The 20,196-nt window shown below is 44.9% G+C and overlaps 1 protein-coding gene across 9 annotated transcripts in view; it reads right to left on the bottom strand.

The window, feature by feature from the left end:
• Positions 1-20,196, bottom strand: part of KLHL13 (kelch like family member 13) — a 134,170-nt gene that overhangs the window by 85,922 nt on the left and 28,052 nt on the right. For 5 of the 9 annotated variants that reach the window (XM_075941167.1, XM_075941170.1, XM_075941168.1 and 2 more), the window contains one exon: positions 7,514-7,585. The exons of 3 other annotated variants lie outside the window; for them this stretch is intronic. In XM_075941167.1, coding sequence (XP_075797282.1) covers positions 7,514-7,585 — 72 coding nt within the window. Of the gene's footprint in view, positions 1-7,513; positions 7,586-20,196 lie in introns of those variants that run through there. One more of the 9 variants, XM_006135321.4, reaches the window with a different exon arrangement.

The raw sequence follows: 20,196 nt of genomic DNA, 5'->3' as shown, positions 1-20,196 counted from the left end.
TATTTTTCTGAACTTAAATTTTGCACAAACTAACCCAGACTATATTAAAAAGTAAGGTTTAAGAGAAATTGATTATTTAACAAATTAAGTGTGGGGAGATATGGGCTGAGTGATTTTATGCTGTTATAGCTGGTAAGTACACAGATACTATTTGTGTATGTTCGACAAAACAGCTGGGATAGGAGAACAAAAGGAAAATCTGCAGAAAAGCTGCATGTGATTAGACTACATCGTCATTGGTGAGTCGAAGCAGTCAGAGCAATTTTCAAGTTCAATTACATGCAGAATGATTTTTTTTTTTTAAATGGAAGTTGTGGGTCTATGTAAGCAAGAGCAATACTGACCAGAACAGTGTGGTCCCACAAACAGAAGGATCTTTCCAAATACAGGCAGTCCCTGGGTTACGTACAAGATAGGGACTGTAGGTTTGTTCTTAAGCTGAATCTGTATGTAAGTCGGAACTGGCGTCCAGATTCAGCTGCTGCTGAAACTGATCAGCGGCTGATTCCAGGAAACCCGGTCTCAGGACCAAAGGGTTTAGCCACAGAGTGTCCATGCTGTGACTCCAGACTGGGGTGCTGGAGACAGTCATGGTCCTGCGTGATCAAAACTGGGACCAAGGGCAGCGTTACAGGCATGCCCACCAACAGGTCTAGAAGGGTGGTGAGCCACTGTCGATGTGGTCATCCTGGTACTATCAAGATCACGGATGCTCCCTCTCTTCTGACTTTCAGCAGGACATTGGGTCTGAGCAGAAAAAGTCGGAGTGTACACAGCCGGTGTCCCTTCCAAAAGAGGAGAAAGGCATCTGCGAGCAAGCCCGGGATATGGTTCACAAAGAAACAGAACTGCCGACACTTCCTGTTACACCATGTTGCAAACAGCTCTATCTGGGAAACCCCCTCCTTTGGAAGACATCTGGGCAGAGGAACCCCTTATGGCGGTGAAAGGCCCTGCGGAAAAGATTGCCAGTTCATTCTGAGCGCCTGGGCAGGTATAATGCTTCCACGTGCAGCAAGTGCACAACGCAGAAGTCCCCCAGCATTAGGGCATCCTAGCAGAAGAGAGGGGGCGAGCCCTACCTTGTTGGTGGTACATTGCTGTTGTATGATCCATGAATACCAATACACATCTGTTCTCCATATGGGTTTTAAAGTGTCTGGCAAGCACAGCAAGTCACATGTACCTCCCAGATGCTGATGTGCAGTGAAAGTTCTGCCCGGAACAAAAAACCAAGTCCTGAGTCTTCTTAGGAGTGCTCCCCTCCTCCCCCCCCCCCCCCCCCCCATCACGCTACCAATGCATCTATTACTAGACACAGCAAGGGCAGGCCTGGGGAAGGGTACTGCCGCACACCCCACTTGTGGGTCAAGCCACCACAGAAGCAACTCAATAACTGGAAGAGTAGGTGACTAACTTGTCTAAGTTCTTGCCTCAGTTCAGACCATACACCAAGGATTGAAAGAGTTGGAACCGTAGCCTGGTGTTCTGCCTACACATATAAACGCAGCCATATGACCAATCTGCTTCTGGCAGTTTTGTACCAGAGTAGTGGGGAATGGTCGTAGTACCTCTATGCCAACACCCTTGATGAGAAAACATGTTTCTGGAAGGAATGCTCTGGCTTGACCATGGTCTAGCTCAGATGAACTCTTTCCTCTGAGTAGGGGCTAGGGTTGATTCTGCCACATTCCACATCAGGCTGAGCCTGTCAAGTGTCAACCAAGCCAGGCTCATGTGGTTCACCACTTAGGCCCTGGCATGACCCTTGATTAGCCTGTTGTCTAGATATGGGAATACTTGCACCTGCCACTTCTGCAGGAAGGCAGCTACAACCAACACGTTCTTGATCAACACGCAAGGAGCCACCAAACAGCTGAAGGGGAGAACCGTAAACTAATAATCGGTTGTGTTGACCACAAAGTGGAAGAACCACCTGTGGGACAGGACTATGGATATGTGAAAGCATGAGTCCTTCAAGTCAAGTGTGATGCAATAGTTATTCTGTTATCCCCTTTCTGAACCCGAAGCCAGGGAGATCATGCAGAACTTCAACTTCTTCATGAATCCATTGAGGTTTGCAAGTCTAGAATTGGCCTGAGCTCACCCTTGGCCTTTGAAGATTAAGACATACAAGTAATAGAATCCTCTGCCCCTGAACTCTAGAGGGACCTCATAGACCCCGAAGTACAGGAGTGTTCTTACGAGCAACTTGTCATGCAGGAGGTGTAAAGAGACCCTGAAGAGGGCCAGGGAAGGCAGGAGGGAACAGAGCTGGAGACAATATCTCAAGTCTACCTTGCTGAAGGTGCATTGGTCTGAGGTGATCAGTTCCCAGGCAAGATAGTAAAGGGGACTGACCATTTACGAGGGGGTATGGGGAAGAGTGGAAGATCTGGAACCTGGAATGGTGTGTTCCCCACAGACACACCTTCAAAAATTAAGTCTGGGGTCTGAGAGCTACCTCCCTGAACACAACCATGACTGGAGAAGAAGTGACAAGGCCTCCACTTATTATTCCTGCTGCGCTTCCTCCGATAGTCCTGCCTAGGAGAAGCAGAGTAGAAGCGAGAGGTGTCTGCTGATTTAAGTGCTTCCTCTTAGGGGCTGGTGTATGAAGCCCCAAAAACTTCAATATTGCTTGTAAGTCTTTGAGACTGTGGCACAGAGTCTTTTTGCTCTTGGGAAAGTCCTGAGGGGTTGAAAGCCTGCATTGTCTGGTGCACTTCATGGGGAAGTCTTGAAACCTGAGGCCACGAGCTCCTTCTCATAGCTCTGGCTGTTGACGCAGCCCAGGATGCTGAATCAGCACAACCGAGGGAAGATCTTTTCCTCCGAAATAGCAGCAAGCTCCGATTGAGCGTCAGCCAGAAGCAACTCCTTGCCTTCGGAATGCAAGATCCAGGAATTAAAGCTCTAACGGCTGGTTAGCAAAACCCCGGTAGAACATACCTTCCTGCCAAGGAGATCCAGCTTCTTTGCCTCTTGGGACTTTGGAGTCTGTCTAGTTGCCCTTGCTTTTCCTTCTCGCTGGCAGCCAGCACAACCAATATGCCCAGCTGAGAGTGTGGGAAAAAGTACCCATAGCCTTTTGAAGGCACAAAGTATTCCTCTCCACCACCTCGGTACAATGCTTTGATAGTGTTCTGAATGGTCTCAATGAGGGGCAAAGCCATCCTTGAAGGATCATCAGACACCAGAATGGCAACTGTGGGGTCAGTCTCCTCCAATACTTCCTTTGCCTGCATGCCCAAATTCCAAGCCACCCTTCCGAACAATTCTTGGTGGCATCTGTTACTCATGGCCAACAGTGTGGTAGATCTGTCCACCACTGCCTCACCAGGAGACGAGAAGAATACCCATGGGGCACCAGGTCCTTTTTTCCCCTCTGGCTCACGGAGATGCCCATGTGCCAATATGCCTGCACTTGGCAACCTAGACTAGATCAACAGCAGTGGTATACTCATGCGGCCATTCAGAGATTCCAATGCTGCCCACTGATCAGCCCAGCGCCCACAGCTCGGTTTTGTTTCTACTGGGGGTGGACATAGGCACGTCTCAGTGCACAAAAATTTACTCCATACTTGGATGGGGGGAAAATTTCATATAGAAGAAAAAGGTTAGGGGGAACATTGGTCAATAGTCCAAGCTATGAGAAGGTGCTAGTTTCTGGATCTATGCCAGTCCCCACTGCAACCTCTATACTGAAGCATGGCCCATCTTGCAGCCTTGTGGAAGTTCCTGGGCTACCGGTGACGATGGAGAGGGTCATGCCTCCAACACCACTGATGACAACTTGGACCACAGCCCTTGGGCTTGGTGGCTTGTCACTCCAGTGGCCAAGGCATCACAGGCAATGGTTGCCCTTAATCCTGTCAAGCAGTGCCAGCTCCGCTTCGACACATACAACTTCACTCACGAGTCCGCCAAAGATTCAGACCTTGGTGATGGTGGGGAGCAGTGTGGCGTGAGGGTGAATGGTGCCACATCATACCTGGCTTGCCCCTGGATAGCGTGGGGCTTCTTTGCAACACTGGGGTTATTGCAGGGAACTGTGTCATCACTCTAAGGTGCCTAGCTGTCTCAAAGGTGTCCCAAGTGGAGGAGAGGTCCAACTCTTCCACATGACGCTCCTGTACCGTGGATTCTACAAGAACCAGACTCGACTGACCTCCCAGTGAGGCGGGAACTGATGGTGCAGGTTAAATCAGAGCAGGGTGTCCCAGTGCGGGGCATACCCTGCTAGTCCCTCCTTTATTCATTGGTTTAGTGGCAGAGCAACCTCTGGAGGTTATCATCTTGTGTAGTAACCGCAAATGAGAGCTGTGCAGGAACTCGCACCCGAGAAAGTCGTCAGTGACAGGCAGTGGCGGTGACAAGGGTCTCTAGAGACCAAATCTCTATGCCATAGTCTGTTACTGAGGCCAGCTGGGAATGGAAGGCTGACTCGATGAAGAGCAATTTCAGCCTAAGTCTCTCCCTGGGCAGAAGCCTTTGCAAATTTTACACTTCTCAACCTGAGTAACTTCCCCCCAAAACTTCAAACCAGAGATATGTGGGTCTCCCTTTGGCACTGGCTTCAGACAGGACCCACCAGTTTGAACCCCTGAAAGGGAGGTATGCCAATATACATCAAACGGAACTAGAAACAACTAAAAAAAAAAAATCTCCTCTCAGGCTGCCCTGTAGGAAATTAAGAACATAGCATATTGAACTGTAAGTAATCTAAGTAAATGAAGCATTATAATGTGAAGGATAATGCAATTCTAAATATAGTCAGTAGCTGAAATCATCATAATGAGTTTCAGTTTTAGAGAAAAGAGAAGGAGTTGAGACAAAAAAAAAGACTAAAATTGTAGTCAAAAGATTGGTACGTCCACTCAGTTAAATAACCCTCTAGCGCACACACCTGTGCTTCCTGAATTAGTCTGATTTGTCCAGAGTACAAATATTAGGATTAAGTGACAAAACAAAGCAAGACTAAGTGTCACTAACATCTACTTGATTATTTCAAAGTGATACTGAAATGGGATGAAGCCACTATTACAATCAGTTTCTATTCATGACCTCTCTTATATGTATGTTTTATACCCTACTAACTCACTGAGGTATGAGAATTGGGCACCGTATTCATAATGAGCTCATAAATTAGTAAAACTTAGATTTGAAATTTCTTCTTCAGCCACCAGGAGCTTCACAGCAAAAAATAAAATGTATAGTCATATCCTAGCTTCTTAACACTCAGTGGAAGATTTCTCTACACAGCATCCAACTACTATAAGTAGATTGATATTTGTAATCAATATGGAGGTCTGAAAAATGCATACTGAGTTTTGAAGAGCTAGCTGAAATAATATTACAACTGTTGGCAGTTATCTTCAAGAACTCATGGAGGTTGGAGGAGGTTTCAGAGGACTGGAGAAGGGCAAATATTGTACCTATCTTTAAAAAGGAGAACAAAGAGAACCGGAAGAACTACACAGTCAGCCAGCCAAAAGTGAAGAGATATGTGGACAGATACTGGAGAAAGTTACCAATTTGTAAGCATAAGGAGGGTAACAGGGTTATAAAGGAATAGCCAACAACAAATTATGCCAAACTAACCTAACATCCTTCTCTGAAAGGGTTACTGGCCTAATAGATATGGGAGGGGAAGGGAAAGAGGTGGCACAGACATGAGATATCTTTGATTTAGTAAAGTCGTTGGGTTTATTTTTTTTAAATACACAATCCTGCAAGTGACGCAAAAGTGGTCTAGATGAAATTACTATAAAGTGGGTGTGCATGACAGGTTAAAAGTCTATACCCAAAGCGTAGTTATCAATAGCTGGCTATCTAACTGGAAGGCTATATCTACTACAATCCGCAGGCATCTGTCCTTGGTTCATTAGCATTCAATATTTTCATTAGAGATTTAGATACTGGAGCAGAGAGTATTTTTATAAAAATCTGTGAATGACCCCAAGCAGCTGGGCAGTGTTGCAAATATTTTGGAAGACAGAATTAGTATTCAAATGACCCTAGTAAACTGGAGAATTCGTCTAAAAATCATCAAGATGAAATTCTATAAAGACGAGCACAAAGTACTTCACTTAGCAAGGAAAGGTCAAATTCACAACTACAAAATGGGGAACAACTGAGTAGGCAGCAGTACTGTTGAAAACAATCTGGGTGTTAAAATGAATCACAAATTGACTATGAATCAACAATATGATACAATTATAAAAAAGCGCTAATATTTTGTGTTGTATTAACAGACGCATCAAATGTAAGACATTGGAAGTAGCTGTCCTGTTCTTTCCGGCGCTAGTGAGGCCTCTAGCTGGAGTACAATGTCCAATTTCAGGTGCCACCTTTTAGAAAAGATGTGGACAAACTGAAAAGAGTTCCAAGGACAGCAGCAAAAACGATGAAAGGTTTAGAAAATCTGACCCTATAGTTTTAAGGAAAAGTTCTAAAAAAAACATGGTCTGTTTAATCTTGAGAAAAGACGACGACAGTACAATCTGATAGGTCTTAATTTGCAAAGAGCGATTATCAAGAGGATGGCAAAATTGTTCCCTGTGTCTATTGAAGGTAGAACAAGGAGCAATGGGCTTAATCTGCAGCAAAGGAGGAGATTTAAGTTAAATATTAGGAAAAATTTATCCCAAGGATAAGTTCTGGAACAGGCCTCCAAAGGAATATGTAGAATCCCCATCATTGAAGGTATAAGAATAGGTAGGACCAACACCTTTCGGGAATGGTCTAGATTTACAAGGTTCTCCCTCAGAGAATGGTCTTGATGACCTCTTGAAGTCCCTTCCCCACATTTGTATAATTTTATATAAGGGACTCTAGAACCATTACAACGATATAAAATGTGATTGATCCCAAATACAGACTTTACAACCAAGTTAAAAACAGAAAGAAAAGCTTGAAATGCAGCTGCTACAACAAAGAATTTCTTCTCTTCTAGTATGTAGAGAAAAGTATCTAGATTTCTAACCTGAATCTGTGTTTCTCTAGAAAGACTGAGCCATCATGAACTGCTACAATTATAAAAAGTTGAAGTTTAAAAAAACCAAGAAGGGCAGTTGAATTTAGAATTTTGTTTGAAAAACCTCCGGAATTCTCTCAGCCATCCCAGCAAACAGGTGTCTTCAGCATATTCTGACTGTGTTCATGATAAAGAGCAAAAGATCAGAAGACTTAACTAGATAGGCTGGAGAGAGAACAAACAGATTCCTTGCTTTTCTCCTTATAGAACTGAAAGCTTTTCATTTTGGAAAATCCCAGGCTCTCTGTCTGAGGTACAAAAACAGATGCAATGAGGCGCATATTACGTCTTGGGGTTTTATTTCTCAAAACATGTGCTTTTGGGGGAGCAACTTTTTTGTTCTGTTTTTCTGATTCCTTCAAGTTCTCCAGAAAGAAAAATGGAATATGTTTTCAAGGTTAAGAAAAATCACAGCCACCCTAACCATAAGCACTGAAGGCCCGGCCTGATTTCAGCTCCTTATATAAAACATACCTGTCATGAAGAACTGCAGACATCTCCCCTCTGAGCACAGAATGATCCATGCCGTCAAGATTAGTAACTCCCCTGTTGACCAAATGAGATAAAATAAAACATGTAATTTAAAAAAGAGCAGCTACCATGAAGTTATTTAACATGAGGGAATTAAAAATGCAGTCATTCCGTTGGATTCATGAATCCTACTTACTATATTATGAGAAGGTGTTTTTTTGATTTTAAGTATCAAAAAGCACAACAGAACCATATAGAATCAATAGATCCACTATATAATTAATGTATTGCAGCACAATCAAGTGAACATGGTTTATTGCCCTCCTACTGATCTTTTTTATTTTTGAACATTTTTGAAGTCGTGTAACTTAGTTATTTTCAGTATTATACTTCAGAACAGCTATAAATTCCTATTCATGAATTAGAGAATCTCAAACACATAAGTATAAATGTCTAAGTAACATTCAAGAAATAAACTGACAATCCTAAAGAGAGACATCTCTAATGAAATGCGTTTCTTGGAATGGTGTTCTCCCCATCACATTCACAAAAATCCGAATGCATAGAAAAGATGTTTAATCTGTTTAGCACACTGATTTCAAATCATCACCTTTTGTGCTGCATGAATATCACTCTGGCAAAGTCAAGCAGCTCTTTAAAAGGCATTGCCTTTAGATCTTATCTATGCAACAAGAATGGACTGCTAAGAAATCTATTAACCTGTCTGATATATTTCACCCTGTTAATGAAGTACAGGCAGTCCCCGAGTTACGCGGATCCTACTTACGTCGGATCCGCAGTTACGAACGGGGCTTTGCTCGCCCCGGAGGACGGGAGCGGCGGGACACCCAGATGAGCCACGGTCCCGCCGCCTGCGTTCTCCGGGGCGAGAAAAGCTGCTCCCCGTCTCCCTGGTCTGATGGGGGGGGGGGGGCCGCAGCTAGTGCCCCCTCCCCCCCAGCAGACCAGGCTTTTCTGCCCACGACGCCTGGGGTAGAGCAGCTGGGGCGCTGCTGGGTTGTTCCCACAGCGCCGCTCCTCAGCACTACTGGACCAACCCGGCAGCACCCCAGCTGCTCTGCCCCAGGCATCCCCAAGTCAGCCGCTGCTGAAACTGACCAGCGGCTGACTACAGTAAGCCAGAGGCAGAGTTGCTCTGCCCCCGGCTTCCTGGAATCAGCCGCTGATCAGTTTCAGCAGCGGCTGACTTGGGGACGCCTGGGGTTCTTAAGTTGAATCTGTATGTAAGTCAGAACTGGCATCCAGATTCAGCCGCTGTTGAAACTGATCCGTTTCAGCAGTGGCTGAATCTGGACGCCAGTTCCGACTTACATACAGATTCAACTTAAGAACAAACCTACAGTCCCTATCTTGTACGTAACCCAGGGACTGCCTGTACCAAAAATATTGTTGGACATCACTAAGAATATACTCTCTCATCTTAATATTTAAAAAGTGACATCACATAACGCCCCGTTTGCACTTTGTACAATGTCACGGTATATGAACTTGTTTTAAAGTGTTTTAAAATATTCATTTAAGAATTATCCCCTAACAGAATCGTATAGATGCAGACACAGCTTTTGGTAAATTTGTGCCAAAAACCGAAGGGGTGGGGGGAGGAGAGAGCCCTGTCACTCTTACTACTGGGCTGTGTCTACATATTAGCATCCCTTTTCCAGAAAGGGATGCTAATGAGACCAGTAGGAATTGCAAATCCGCGGGGGATTTAAATATCCCCCACGGCATTTGCATTTACAGTAAACTTCCGATAATCCGGCACCTTTAGGACCCAGGGGGTGCCGGATTATCAGATATGCCGGACTATCAGAAGGGGGGGCTATGAGAGGTCTGGAGTAGGGTGGGAGGGGATGCCACACCAGACCCCTCATAGCCCCCCCCTTACGATAGTTAGGCTCTGCCCCAGGAGTCCCTGATTCAGCCGCTGCTGGTCAGTTTCAGCAGCAGCTGAATTGGGGATGCCTGCAATAGAGCAGCTGGGATGCTGCCGGGTTGGTCCCGCAGCCCCGAGGGGCAGCACTACCAGACCAACCCGGCAGCACCCCAGCTGCTCTGCTCCCGGCTTCCCCAATTCAGCTGCTGGTCAGTTTCAGCAGCAGCTGAATGGGGGAAGCCTGTCCGGCTGCCCCAGCACTTCCGGGTTCCTGATGGTGCCGGACCATCAGGAGTCCCGGAGCATTGGATGCCGGACTAATGGAGTTTTACTGTACATGGCTGCCGCTTTTTTCCAGTTCGGGGTTTTTGCCGGAGAAAAGCGCCAGTGTAGACACGATTCTCCAGAAAATAAGCCCTTTTCCAGAGGATCCCTTATTCCTACTTTGAGGTATCTCAGCCTCTAGCTATCATCTTTGGAAAATCATGGGAGACCGAAGAGATTCCAGAAGACTGGAAAAGGGCAAATCTAGTGTCCATCTATAAAAAGGGAAATAAGAACAACCCAGGAAACTACAGACCAGTTAGTTTAACTTCTGTGCCAGGGAAGATAATGGAGCAAATAATTAAGGAAATCATCTGCAAACACTTGGAAGGTGATAGGGAACAGCCAGCATGGATTTGTAAAGAACAAATCATGTCAAACCAATCTGACAGCTTTCTTTGATAGCATAACGAGTTTTGTGGATAAGGGAGAAGCAGTGGATGTCATACCTAGACTTTAGTAAGCATTGTATACGGTCTCACATGATATTCTTATCAATAAACTAGGCAAATACAACTTAGATGGGGCTACTATAAGGTGGGTGCATAACCGGCTGGATAACCGTACTCAGAGTATTTATTAATGGTTCTCAATCCTGATGGAAAGGTATAACAAGTGGGGTTCCACAGGGGTCTCTTTTGGGACTGGCTCTGTTCAATATCTTCATTAACGATTTAGATATTGGCATTGAAAGTACGCTTATTAAGTTTGCAGATGATACCAAGCTGGGAGGGGTTGCAACTGCTTTGGAGGATAGGGTCATAGTTCAACATGATCTGGACAAATTGGAGAAATGGTCTGAGGTAAACAGGATGAAGTTTAATAAGGACAAATGCAAAGTGCTCCCCTTAGGAAGGAACAATCAGTTTCTCACACACAGAATGGGAAGCGACTCTCTAGGAAGGAGTATGGCAGAAAGGGATCTAGGGGTTATAGTCAGGGCTCGAAAAATAAGGCAATCTACTCGCCCGTGGAGAGTAGATTGCAACCCGGAAAAGCTGGGTTCAGGCGACCTGCGCATGCGCAGATCGCTGGACAGCGCAGCTGACGAGCGGAGATCACCGCGGTTCGGCAAGCCCTCGTTATAGTGGACCACAAGCTAAATATGAGTCAGTGTGATGCTGTTGCAAAAAAAACAAACATGATTCTGGGAGGCATTAACAGGTGTGTTGTGAGCAAGACACGAGAAGTCATTCTTCCGCTCTACTCTGCGCTGGTTAGGCCTCAGTTGGAGTATTGTGTCCCGTTCTAAGTACAGTTTCTCCACATCTTTCTTGAAATGCGGAAGAGGGTCCAGAGAAGAGCAACAAGAATGATGAAAGGTCTAGAGAACATGACCTATGAAGGAAGGCTGAAGGAATTGGGTGTGTTTAGTTTGGAAAAGAGAAGATTGAGGGGGAACATGATAGCTGTTTTCAGGTATCATAAGGAGGAGGGAGAAAACTTGTTCTTCCTGGCCTCTGAGGATAGAACAAGCAGCAATGGGCTTAAAGTGCAGCAAGGGAGGTTTAGGTTCGACATTAGGAAAAAGTTCCTAACTGTCAGGGTGGTTAAACACTGGAATAAATTGCTCAGGGAGGTTGTGCAATCTCCATCTGTGGAGATATTTAAGAGTAGGTTAGATAAATGTCTATCAGGGATGGTCTAGACAGTATTTGGTCCTGCCATGAGGGCAGGGGATTGAACTCTATGACCTCTTGTGGTCCCTTCCAGTCCTAGTATTCTATGATTTAAGCTTCAAGTCAGGATTCGGTAATCAGCTCCACAATTATTTTTATACCATTAAAACATTAACCTAATTTCCACAATTCTTATAACTCCTCTGTTCTCTGGGTACCAAAAGTATAGACTTTTACGTACAAGAAGTGTACATTCAATATTTAAAATTACTTGGGGGCTGCCCCCTGCTCGCTACTCTTACCATCATTCTGTCATGCGGCAGAAAAAACTTTTTATATACAGAAAGATACTGATCGGTAGAACGATATGGCTCTGGTGAGGCCACATCTGGAATAATGTGTCCAGTTCTGGGCCACCCACTATAGACAGGAAGTGGACGCATTGGAAAGAGTCCAGCAGAGGGCAACCAAAATGATGAGGGGGCTGGAGCGCATGACCTATGAGGAGAGGCTGAGGGACTTGGGTCTGTTTAGTCTGCAGAAGAGAAGAGTGAGGGGGGATTTGAGAGCAGCCTTCAGCTTCCTGAAGGGAGGTTCCAAAGAGGCTGGAGAAAGGTTGTTCACAGCAGTGACAGATGGCAGAACAAGAAGCAATGGGCTCAAGTTATAGCAGGGAAGGTCTAGGTTGGATATTAGGAAAAATGATTTCCCTAGGAGGGTGGTAAAGCACTGGGATGGGTTATCTAGGGAGGTGGTGGAGTCTCCATCCCTAGAGGTGTTTAAGTCTCGGCTTGACAAAGCCCTGGCTGGGTTGATTTAGTTGGGATTGATCCTGCCTTGGGCAGGGGGCTGGACTTGATGACCTTCTTAGGTCTCTTCCAGCTCTATGATTCTATGCAACTTAATGGTTATTGTGTTTCTAAAAGAGTTAGTGAGCAAGTTTAACAGCAGATCATCAAGTGCTAACTTTATAATACAATTAATGCCTCTCGTGCACATTATGTACTATACACGTGAGATACAGCTCACAGCATGTATACTGCGTGTTTCAATGCATGAATACAAATGAAGACCCAACCCAAACAATCTACATGTAGATTTTAAATACATGCAGAATACACATTGGTAACTATCAGTAGAGCACAAACACTTTTATCCAAACCAAGGAACATTACTCTTCAGCTAATGCCTTGTACTGCATATATACAAATCAACTAACTGGTCGCTGGAAATGCAAGTTCATAATGGGAGAGCTAAATTTAACCATAACTTATGATTTTACAGATTCTGATTCATGTGAGTAACTGTGGGAAGAGTACTCTTGAAATCACCAGAGCTGCTCACAAGTGTCTGCAGAATCAATTAGGAACATGAAAAGGTGAGCAATGATTTGCTTTCTGTAACGTAAGCCAATAAACTGCATAAGACTGAAATTCTTGACATTTTATAGTCAATGGTTTAAAAGTTACCACATTACAAATCAGTATGGCTCTGGGTTGTAGCAGAAAACTATTTTCAAAAATACAAAAAGTGTTAGGCTATGTCTACACCAGGGGTAGGGAACATGGGATTTGCCTTCATCCGCAGCAAAGCTGGAGCACAAGCGCCATCTCCCCACTGCTGGGCTGGCCGGATCCACACAAGCCACCGGCCACGTGCAGCCCATGGGCTCTGCCTGGTGGGGAAAGGAAGTGAGGGGCTCAGCTCTGGAATGGCAGCACAGGGAAGCTCTGTCCCTTGTACTCGCTTACAGGGTCCTTGCCCGTCACTCTCAGCCTTGGACCCCCCAACCAATAGGAGCGATGAAGGTGGAGCCAGCAAGCCAACACAGGCTGGCACAGACACTTGCTCCATCCCACCAAGACCCAGCATCCCTACTCACCCCTCTTCCACACACCCCTCCCACTGCCAACCCTCTCCTGCACCTCCACTCGTGCACCCTCCCGCCCTGACCGTGCACCCTCAGCCTAAAGGGTCACTCACCAGATCCTGCACCACCACCCAGCCTGCTCCCAGCAACCCCCTCCCACACACTGACCCCCTCACTTTTTAGCCCATCCCAGAGCCTAGGGACCCCATCAAATCTACTACCAGAAGCGTTAATCCAGCCGAGCCATGGAGCCCCCCTCCCACAGAGCTCAGTGAGAGAAGCACCTGGCATTCCAAGAGGCATGAACCAGGTCAGTACTCCCTTTCCCCACACCCCACCCCTTTGCTTCTCACTTGAGTGTGGGTCCCTGGCTGATTGGGGGTGGGATGGTCAGGGAGCACTGATGCACAGAAGGTTCCCCACCCCAGTGTACTCTAGGCAGCTTTTAGCGACAATGCTTTGTCAACACAGTTCCCACATGAATGCTGTCTGTCGGCACTTTTCTGACAAAATACTCCGCTCCCACACCCAGCAAGAGGCTTCTGAATTGTTGGCAGATGACCTAATAACTACCTAATAAATAATGCAAAAATCTGTGTCTAAACCAATAATCAATGTCTACTAGCATGCAAGGCTACTTGTGGTGAGACTTCCTACTGGCAAGAGGAAAAAACTCCATTTTTGTAAAAGGTTCAGAGCCCAGTCAGCCTAATTTATTCAAGTGAAATCGCCTGTGGTAACTCTTAAATGCTGCAGAGATGGAGGAATCCCAGGTGGCAGGGGAAGGGGGATTACTTCTGGCTTCACGCTGAATTCTTGTCACATAACAATTCTGCCATTACTTTTCCCCTCCCCAGGCTTAGAATATGGCTGCACCTCATGTGACGCGACTATACCTTGTGTAGACATATCCCAGGCAGCTGTGATCAGGGCTTCAGCGCAGTCTAGCCGCCTACAGACATGTACACTGCAAGCCTCAGAGTACATACAAAGCATGTCCCTTGGCACAGGTACAAATAGCAGTGCAGATGGCGAGGCACTGTTCAATCTCTCTACAAGCACAAACAATGCCTCCCATGTCCTGCTTCCAGAGTCCTTCACCATTACAGGGAATGGGTCTAGCACAGCTACCCACTGTGGAGCCTTTCACTCCTCTATGTAGCTATACTCCAACGTGCTGACAACTTGCTTTTCCACTAACACACACAGTTGCATATACCCTACACACTGCCAATGCAGGCTGGACCTCCCTGGTCCAGCACCTTCAAGACAAACTCCCTACTTCAGGTCCCGTCAAGGGACCAGGGGAAGTTGGCCACTCTACTGACAGACCTAGGGTTGCCAGATGGTTGAAACAAAAATTCTTGAACATCCCCCTTCTCCCCCCAAAAAGGGAAAAAATTCTGTTGGAGAAAAAAGGGAGGGAGACCAAAGAGTCCCCCCCCCCCCCAACAAAAGGACTTAAGCCCCACCAAAAAAAATTAAAATAAAACAGCATGTCCCCTTTAAAAGTGAGGGATAGGAGTAGTTGAGCACTAAGACCCAGGGGAAAGCATTGCTTCCCCTAGGTCTTTTGGCCAGCAGCCTTGGGGAACCAGGTAAGCATGGGGGCTGGGGTCGGGGGCAACTGGGGGTGTTGGGAGCCAGGGGAGGCTTGGGGGGGGGGGAGGAGAGGCTGGGTGCTGAGTGTTTGTAGGGTTGCCAGGTGCCTGGCATTTTTGCCTCCTGTCCAGGGAAAAATTCAGAAAATACCAGACATTTTAGGTGTCCGGTATTCTCTGAATTTTTTTTTTTTAAACTGGACAGGAGCTGAAAATATCGGACTGTCCGGGCGAATGCCGGACACCTGGCAACCCTAGACAGACCTCAGAAAAGCCTGGAGTGTATCCACATCAGCAGATTACTGGACTGTTGCAGCCTGCTGCTAGGGCTCTGGTCCAGCAATATCCAAGCCCCTGCCTTCACTATGTTCTTTCTAGCAAACGTATTCCTTTCATGTAAAGTGCCTAGGGAAAGGATAAGCATGACAGTAATGCCTCAGGGTCAGACAGAGTGCTGGGGGTGGAGGAGGGAAGCATGTTCCAGAACTGTAGGGCCCTCACAGAACACTCACTCTTGCTTTTACTGTAGAGAAGTCTCTGTATTAAGCCTTTTCATATAACTTTGTATTGTCTTTTTACAACGTTTAGTCCTTAGAAATAATCAAGCTAAAGAAAATGTCTGTACTAGGAGTAGACTAGATCTTACCCCTTCGACTTGAATGAGGCCCTGCTGAATGAATGCGGCGTGGAAGGCAAGCACCTCCGAGGATGAACAGCTGCAACAGCTAAAGAGGGGAAGACTAGGAGCCTGGGGAGTCAGAAGCAAGCACCTCCTTTTGAAGCAAATTCAAAAACACTCTTTGAAGATAGAAGTGGCAGCATTGACGACAACACCCAGAAGAAGGCGGCACAGATCACTGACACAGCTAGAGTGCATGGATTTGCATACGATGACTGATACAGCTACAGTGTATATACTTGCATGAGAGGGAAGCAACTATAAATGTAGGGTGTCTTGCAGGGGATCCCAGATCTCGTCAACAATGGAGCACCAATCTGGATCAGCAGAAGCCCGGGTCCTCCCCTCCCCCATGTAACTCACCAGGACAGTGAACTTAAAAGGGGAGCAACCAGTCGGTAACTAAACAAGGCAGAGTGAGTGAGGTATATCATATGCATATGATTAGTGTTGATTGATATTATATATTTTATATAATATCAATGTGGTGTTTTGCCTTATGCCCCTGAACAAGATTGGCCTCACTGGCATGGCTAAGAGGACTTCCACTCAAGAACCTCTTATTCTGCACTAGGACAGAAGAGTTCCCATCTATCAGTTAGGTAGCCACGCCAGTTCGGACTTTAAAGGTCAAAACCAGCACTTTAAACTTGACCTAGATCCACGAAGGAGTGATGCAGACTGTGGAGAAAGGTTTCATACGATCCAAGCAGAATATTTCATTTTTCAAGTAAGGCGCTCCATTCTCCACAAGCATTAAGGTAAACGCTTGCTTTGAAGTATAGTTCCATGAAAAGCAGCGCATTGATTTGTGAAAGAACAAAGCCCACAGATAACATGGGCAAGAGCCACAAATCCACTTCATGTCCAAGTGTTTGGCCACAGCTATATATAAATCTTTTGCCAGTAAAGCTGATTGGGATATCACCAACTTTACAACAGCTAGGGAGTCTAGAGGTGAAACTGCCTCTACAGAATTGTACAGATGGCTTTTTTGGTCAGTGAAACTACTGGCAAAAAGCACCATCTGGAGAATTCTCTTTGGGGAACTAGCACGAGCTGTGCCAGAAAAACCACTCTTTTTCTGGTCTAAGTTGTCTCTACACTAAAGAGGGTTTGCTGGTGGTACTGCAGTACCGGTATCACTCTACCACTAACCCTCTTCTTGCATACATTAGGTCTTGATGTTTCTTCCTGAACAATATCTAGGGTTGCTAAGTATTCAGTTTTCAAGTAAAAAGTATGGTCCAAAGGGGGGACCTGGAAACATCCAGTCCAATGTACTGACCAGACGCCAAGAGCATAGTTACCATGGGCGACAGGGGTGGGGGTGGGGGGGGAGAGTCATCAACCCACGTCAGCATCTGCTCAGCCGAGACCACCACCTACTTGCATCTTGTGCGTAGGCAGGTAACAGGCTCAATAGCAAGCTACAGCTCTGATCACAACTCCGGCACCAAAGGGAATGTAGGGGGTGGGAGGGGAAGGCGGGAGAATTAGTAATGGAGAGGCACAGTGACTGGGGGAAATAAGGTGGGAAGAAGAAGAGGTTCTGGTTTTCAGAAGTTAGCAAGTTGGCAACCCTAATATTGTCTCCGAAGCCATCTTTCCTGCACTTCCACACAGCTCCGTTCGCTCTTGTGTTGACTACAGAAAATTCCTTTCTGATCTGGACAAATGCCACATTGCCCTTAAATTCATCTAAACACTGATGCAAACAGCTTCCTGGATTGCCCTCTTGCGCATGTTAATCCTCCACTAGCTCCTCCTCTTCCACCACATGAAGAATGAACTATTTGTATTCTGTATCAGGGACCTAAGGGCTTAGCCCTGCCCCCCTTCTTACAGAATCCTCTATGCCCTCGAGCCATGCCAGTGAGGCCAATCTTTATTTTCCATCTGTCAAACTCCCCAACAAGGCTCTACAACCCCTTTAGGTAGGAGAAACTCCCCTTAAAAATCCACATACACCCCAAGTTACTTTTCCTCACATCCAACTGGATGCCTGTTTATAAAACACTTAATGAAGGACTAGCAGCAGCGTGCTTATTGCAGATAAAATGGCCTCCTTCCCCATCGCCACCTGTTCTCATAGCCCATACTTTGTCATCGTCTTGGGGCAAATCACAGTCTTTTCGTTTTGTTTGCATAGTGCCCATGGGAGTGGGACCCTGAAGTCTCCTAACGCTGCTGTAACAATTAAACAATGGGGCTCCCTGCAGGCTGAAGAAAACTGAACTGCATTGGTAAGCACTTCTCCTATTTAAGGGCTAATTTTGGTTGTTCATTTTTAAAAAAATTAAAGATATGAAGCTATTTCGACTGAAGCTACGCAACTGACGTAACTTAAATTGCTCAACTTAATTCGACTTCTACCCTGCTGTGTATGTGCACCCTTATACAGCAGATGAACTCATAAGTCTTTCCTCTTCAGAGACAATGCTCATTTAATTAGTAACGTTGATTTAAAAATTGGCTTTACGCTAAACTGCTTCAACAAAAACAAGATTGTTTTTAACTTCTCAGTCTTGTATCAGAGCAAACAGAGCCATGTTAATATACCACAGCAAGCATCCCAAACACAGACAAGTGGTAACTATTAATGCAACACTTTATATTTCCAAAATCCCGTCCAAATAATGGAAAACAAATTCTTTACTCCACAACAATCAAGAAGAAAAAGCATGACGAGCTGTAAGTTGACAACTCAATACGGACAGCACGATGTAGGACATAAAGATATGGACCTTTATCAAAAAAAGGTTATGTTCTCAAGTCAAATGTAAATCCTACATTGTATTGGGATACCTACTATGTCAGGTCACTTAATTACTACTATAGAGACATGAGAAGCAAACATTTTCAGAACACTTGGTTATAATCTTTGTAGGTTTATCATTACCAGTTTCTCCTTCAGTAAGAGGAGAGTGTGAAATTAAAATAGGATTTTTTAGAAACCGTTTTTTCAGGATTTCTCTACTCAAGATTCAGAACACTAGAGTGTTTCCAAGGCCTCTGTTGCAATAAGCCAAGGTCTACAATTTAAGGAAGTATCTGGTGTTCACTGAAATGCAACAGAGTTTACAGTCCACAGTGACATGCGTTCAGGGTCAGCAATTAACATACATACAGTCGGTTCAGATTTCCTGTTCAGCATTATGTTTAAAACGATATCCTCCGGATCACAAGTGATATTTCAAGAAATGAACACCTAAAATTTTGTTTTACTCTATTAGACCAGTCCATTGAACGGAGTTATTTTATACAAAGCCATTTTTAAGATGGTATGTGTAATTTTAAATAAAATTATATCAATCATTACACTAAAAGCTAACTTATCCAGCAAGAGACTTTTGTTAAAGCAAATTTAAGCATCTGATTCATTAAGTAGTTCCAAGTTGAATACATACCAAGACAAGAGTTGGCATTGAAAACAAGGGATAGTAATGTGAACAGCAGACCTTTGTAACCCTTGTTGCCTGTTCCTCCTCGCAGTATATACCTTGACATCATCCAGTACACCATGAACATTCCATAATCCAAAAATCTTTATTTCACGGTAGATGAAGCAGTCTCACATCAAATAAAATAAGCCTCAAAAGCTGTTTAATAAATAAAACACAACACATACTTTGTGCTGCCATGGAATACTAAAATCTTGAAATTGCTCTCGACAAAGCCAGCTGCTCTGCAGTATTTGCATTTGGTCTGACAACACGCTCCTAGGCTGCCGAGCTAAAAACTGGATTATTTCATTGTCCAAATACGTAGGCGTCTGTACCCTAAAGGATCTTGGCTTTCAAGTCAATCCCTGTCTGAGAATCAGAGTGCATAACTTGAACTCTGTAACAGCAGCAGTCTGGCAACAAGAAACAGACAAACCAACTAATTCTCCTCTTCTGGAGGAATTTTAAAAGACGATTTATGCAAAATAGAAATTTAAAATGGAAACTGTCTGCTTATTCACATAGCAAGTCAGTACGGAGCTGTAGTTGGCCTCCATACAAAAAGTATACTGGAACTTTTGTTTCAGATTGCGCTATTTCACTCAAAATCAATAGGATTCAGACATAACCAGGAGCAGCAGGAAACACTGATCCTAACTTCACCTACTTTAGAATACCCTTATTGCTTGCACAAAGAGCAGGGACTTACGTACTAAATGAAATTTCAACTCAATGTCACGGCTTAGATTGCTTTCCAAATAGACAATTGGCAGTACAGAAAACTAGCCATCAGGAAACCATCCCATTTCAACAAAGATTTACTTGACACTATTTTTGAGCCATTTTTCCACCAACTTTTTAAACCAAGGCAGACAGAAAAAACCCAGCACTCAGTTTATGCAGGTGTGAGGAGTGGGTGGAAGAAGGGTTTTATTAAATAATACAATGTCTTCTAAGCAGTATTACCCCAAGTGCAGCAGTCCTGACTTTAGGGACATATATGGGCAATGCCGCTAAGCGTCAGAGTCTAATTTATATTTATCCATAACCTTATATTAGCAGCCGAGAAGCTTACCACCTCCTAGATTCTTCACCGCTCAATTTCCCCTTTTACTCTTGTTTGGGACACAAAATTTTGAGTCATCAACTCACACAAATTGGAGCTAGAAGAGACTTGTGAGGTTATCTAGCCCTTCCCCAGCCCCTCCCTGCTAGGGCAAAATTAAGTATGCCTACACCACTGGTTCCGCAAA

The sequence above is a fragment of the Pelodiscus sinensis genome, chromosome 13 (assembly GCF_049634645.1).
Source record: "Pelodiscus sinensis isolate JC-2024 chromosome 13, ASM4963464v1, whole genome shotgun sequence".
NCBI lineage: Eukaryota > Metazoa > Chordata > Testudines > Trionychidae > Pelodiscus > Pelodiscus sinensis.
This window is presented reverse-complemented; position numbering and strand designations above follow the sequence as displayed.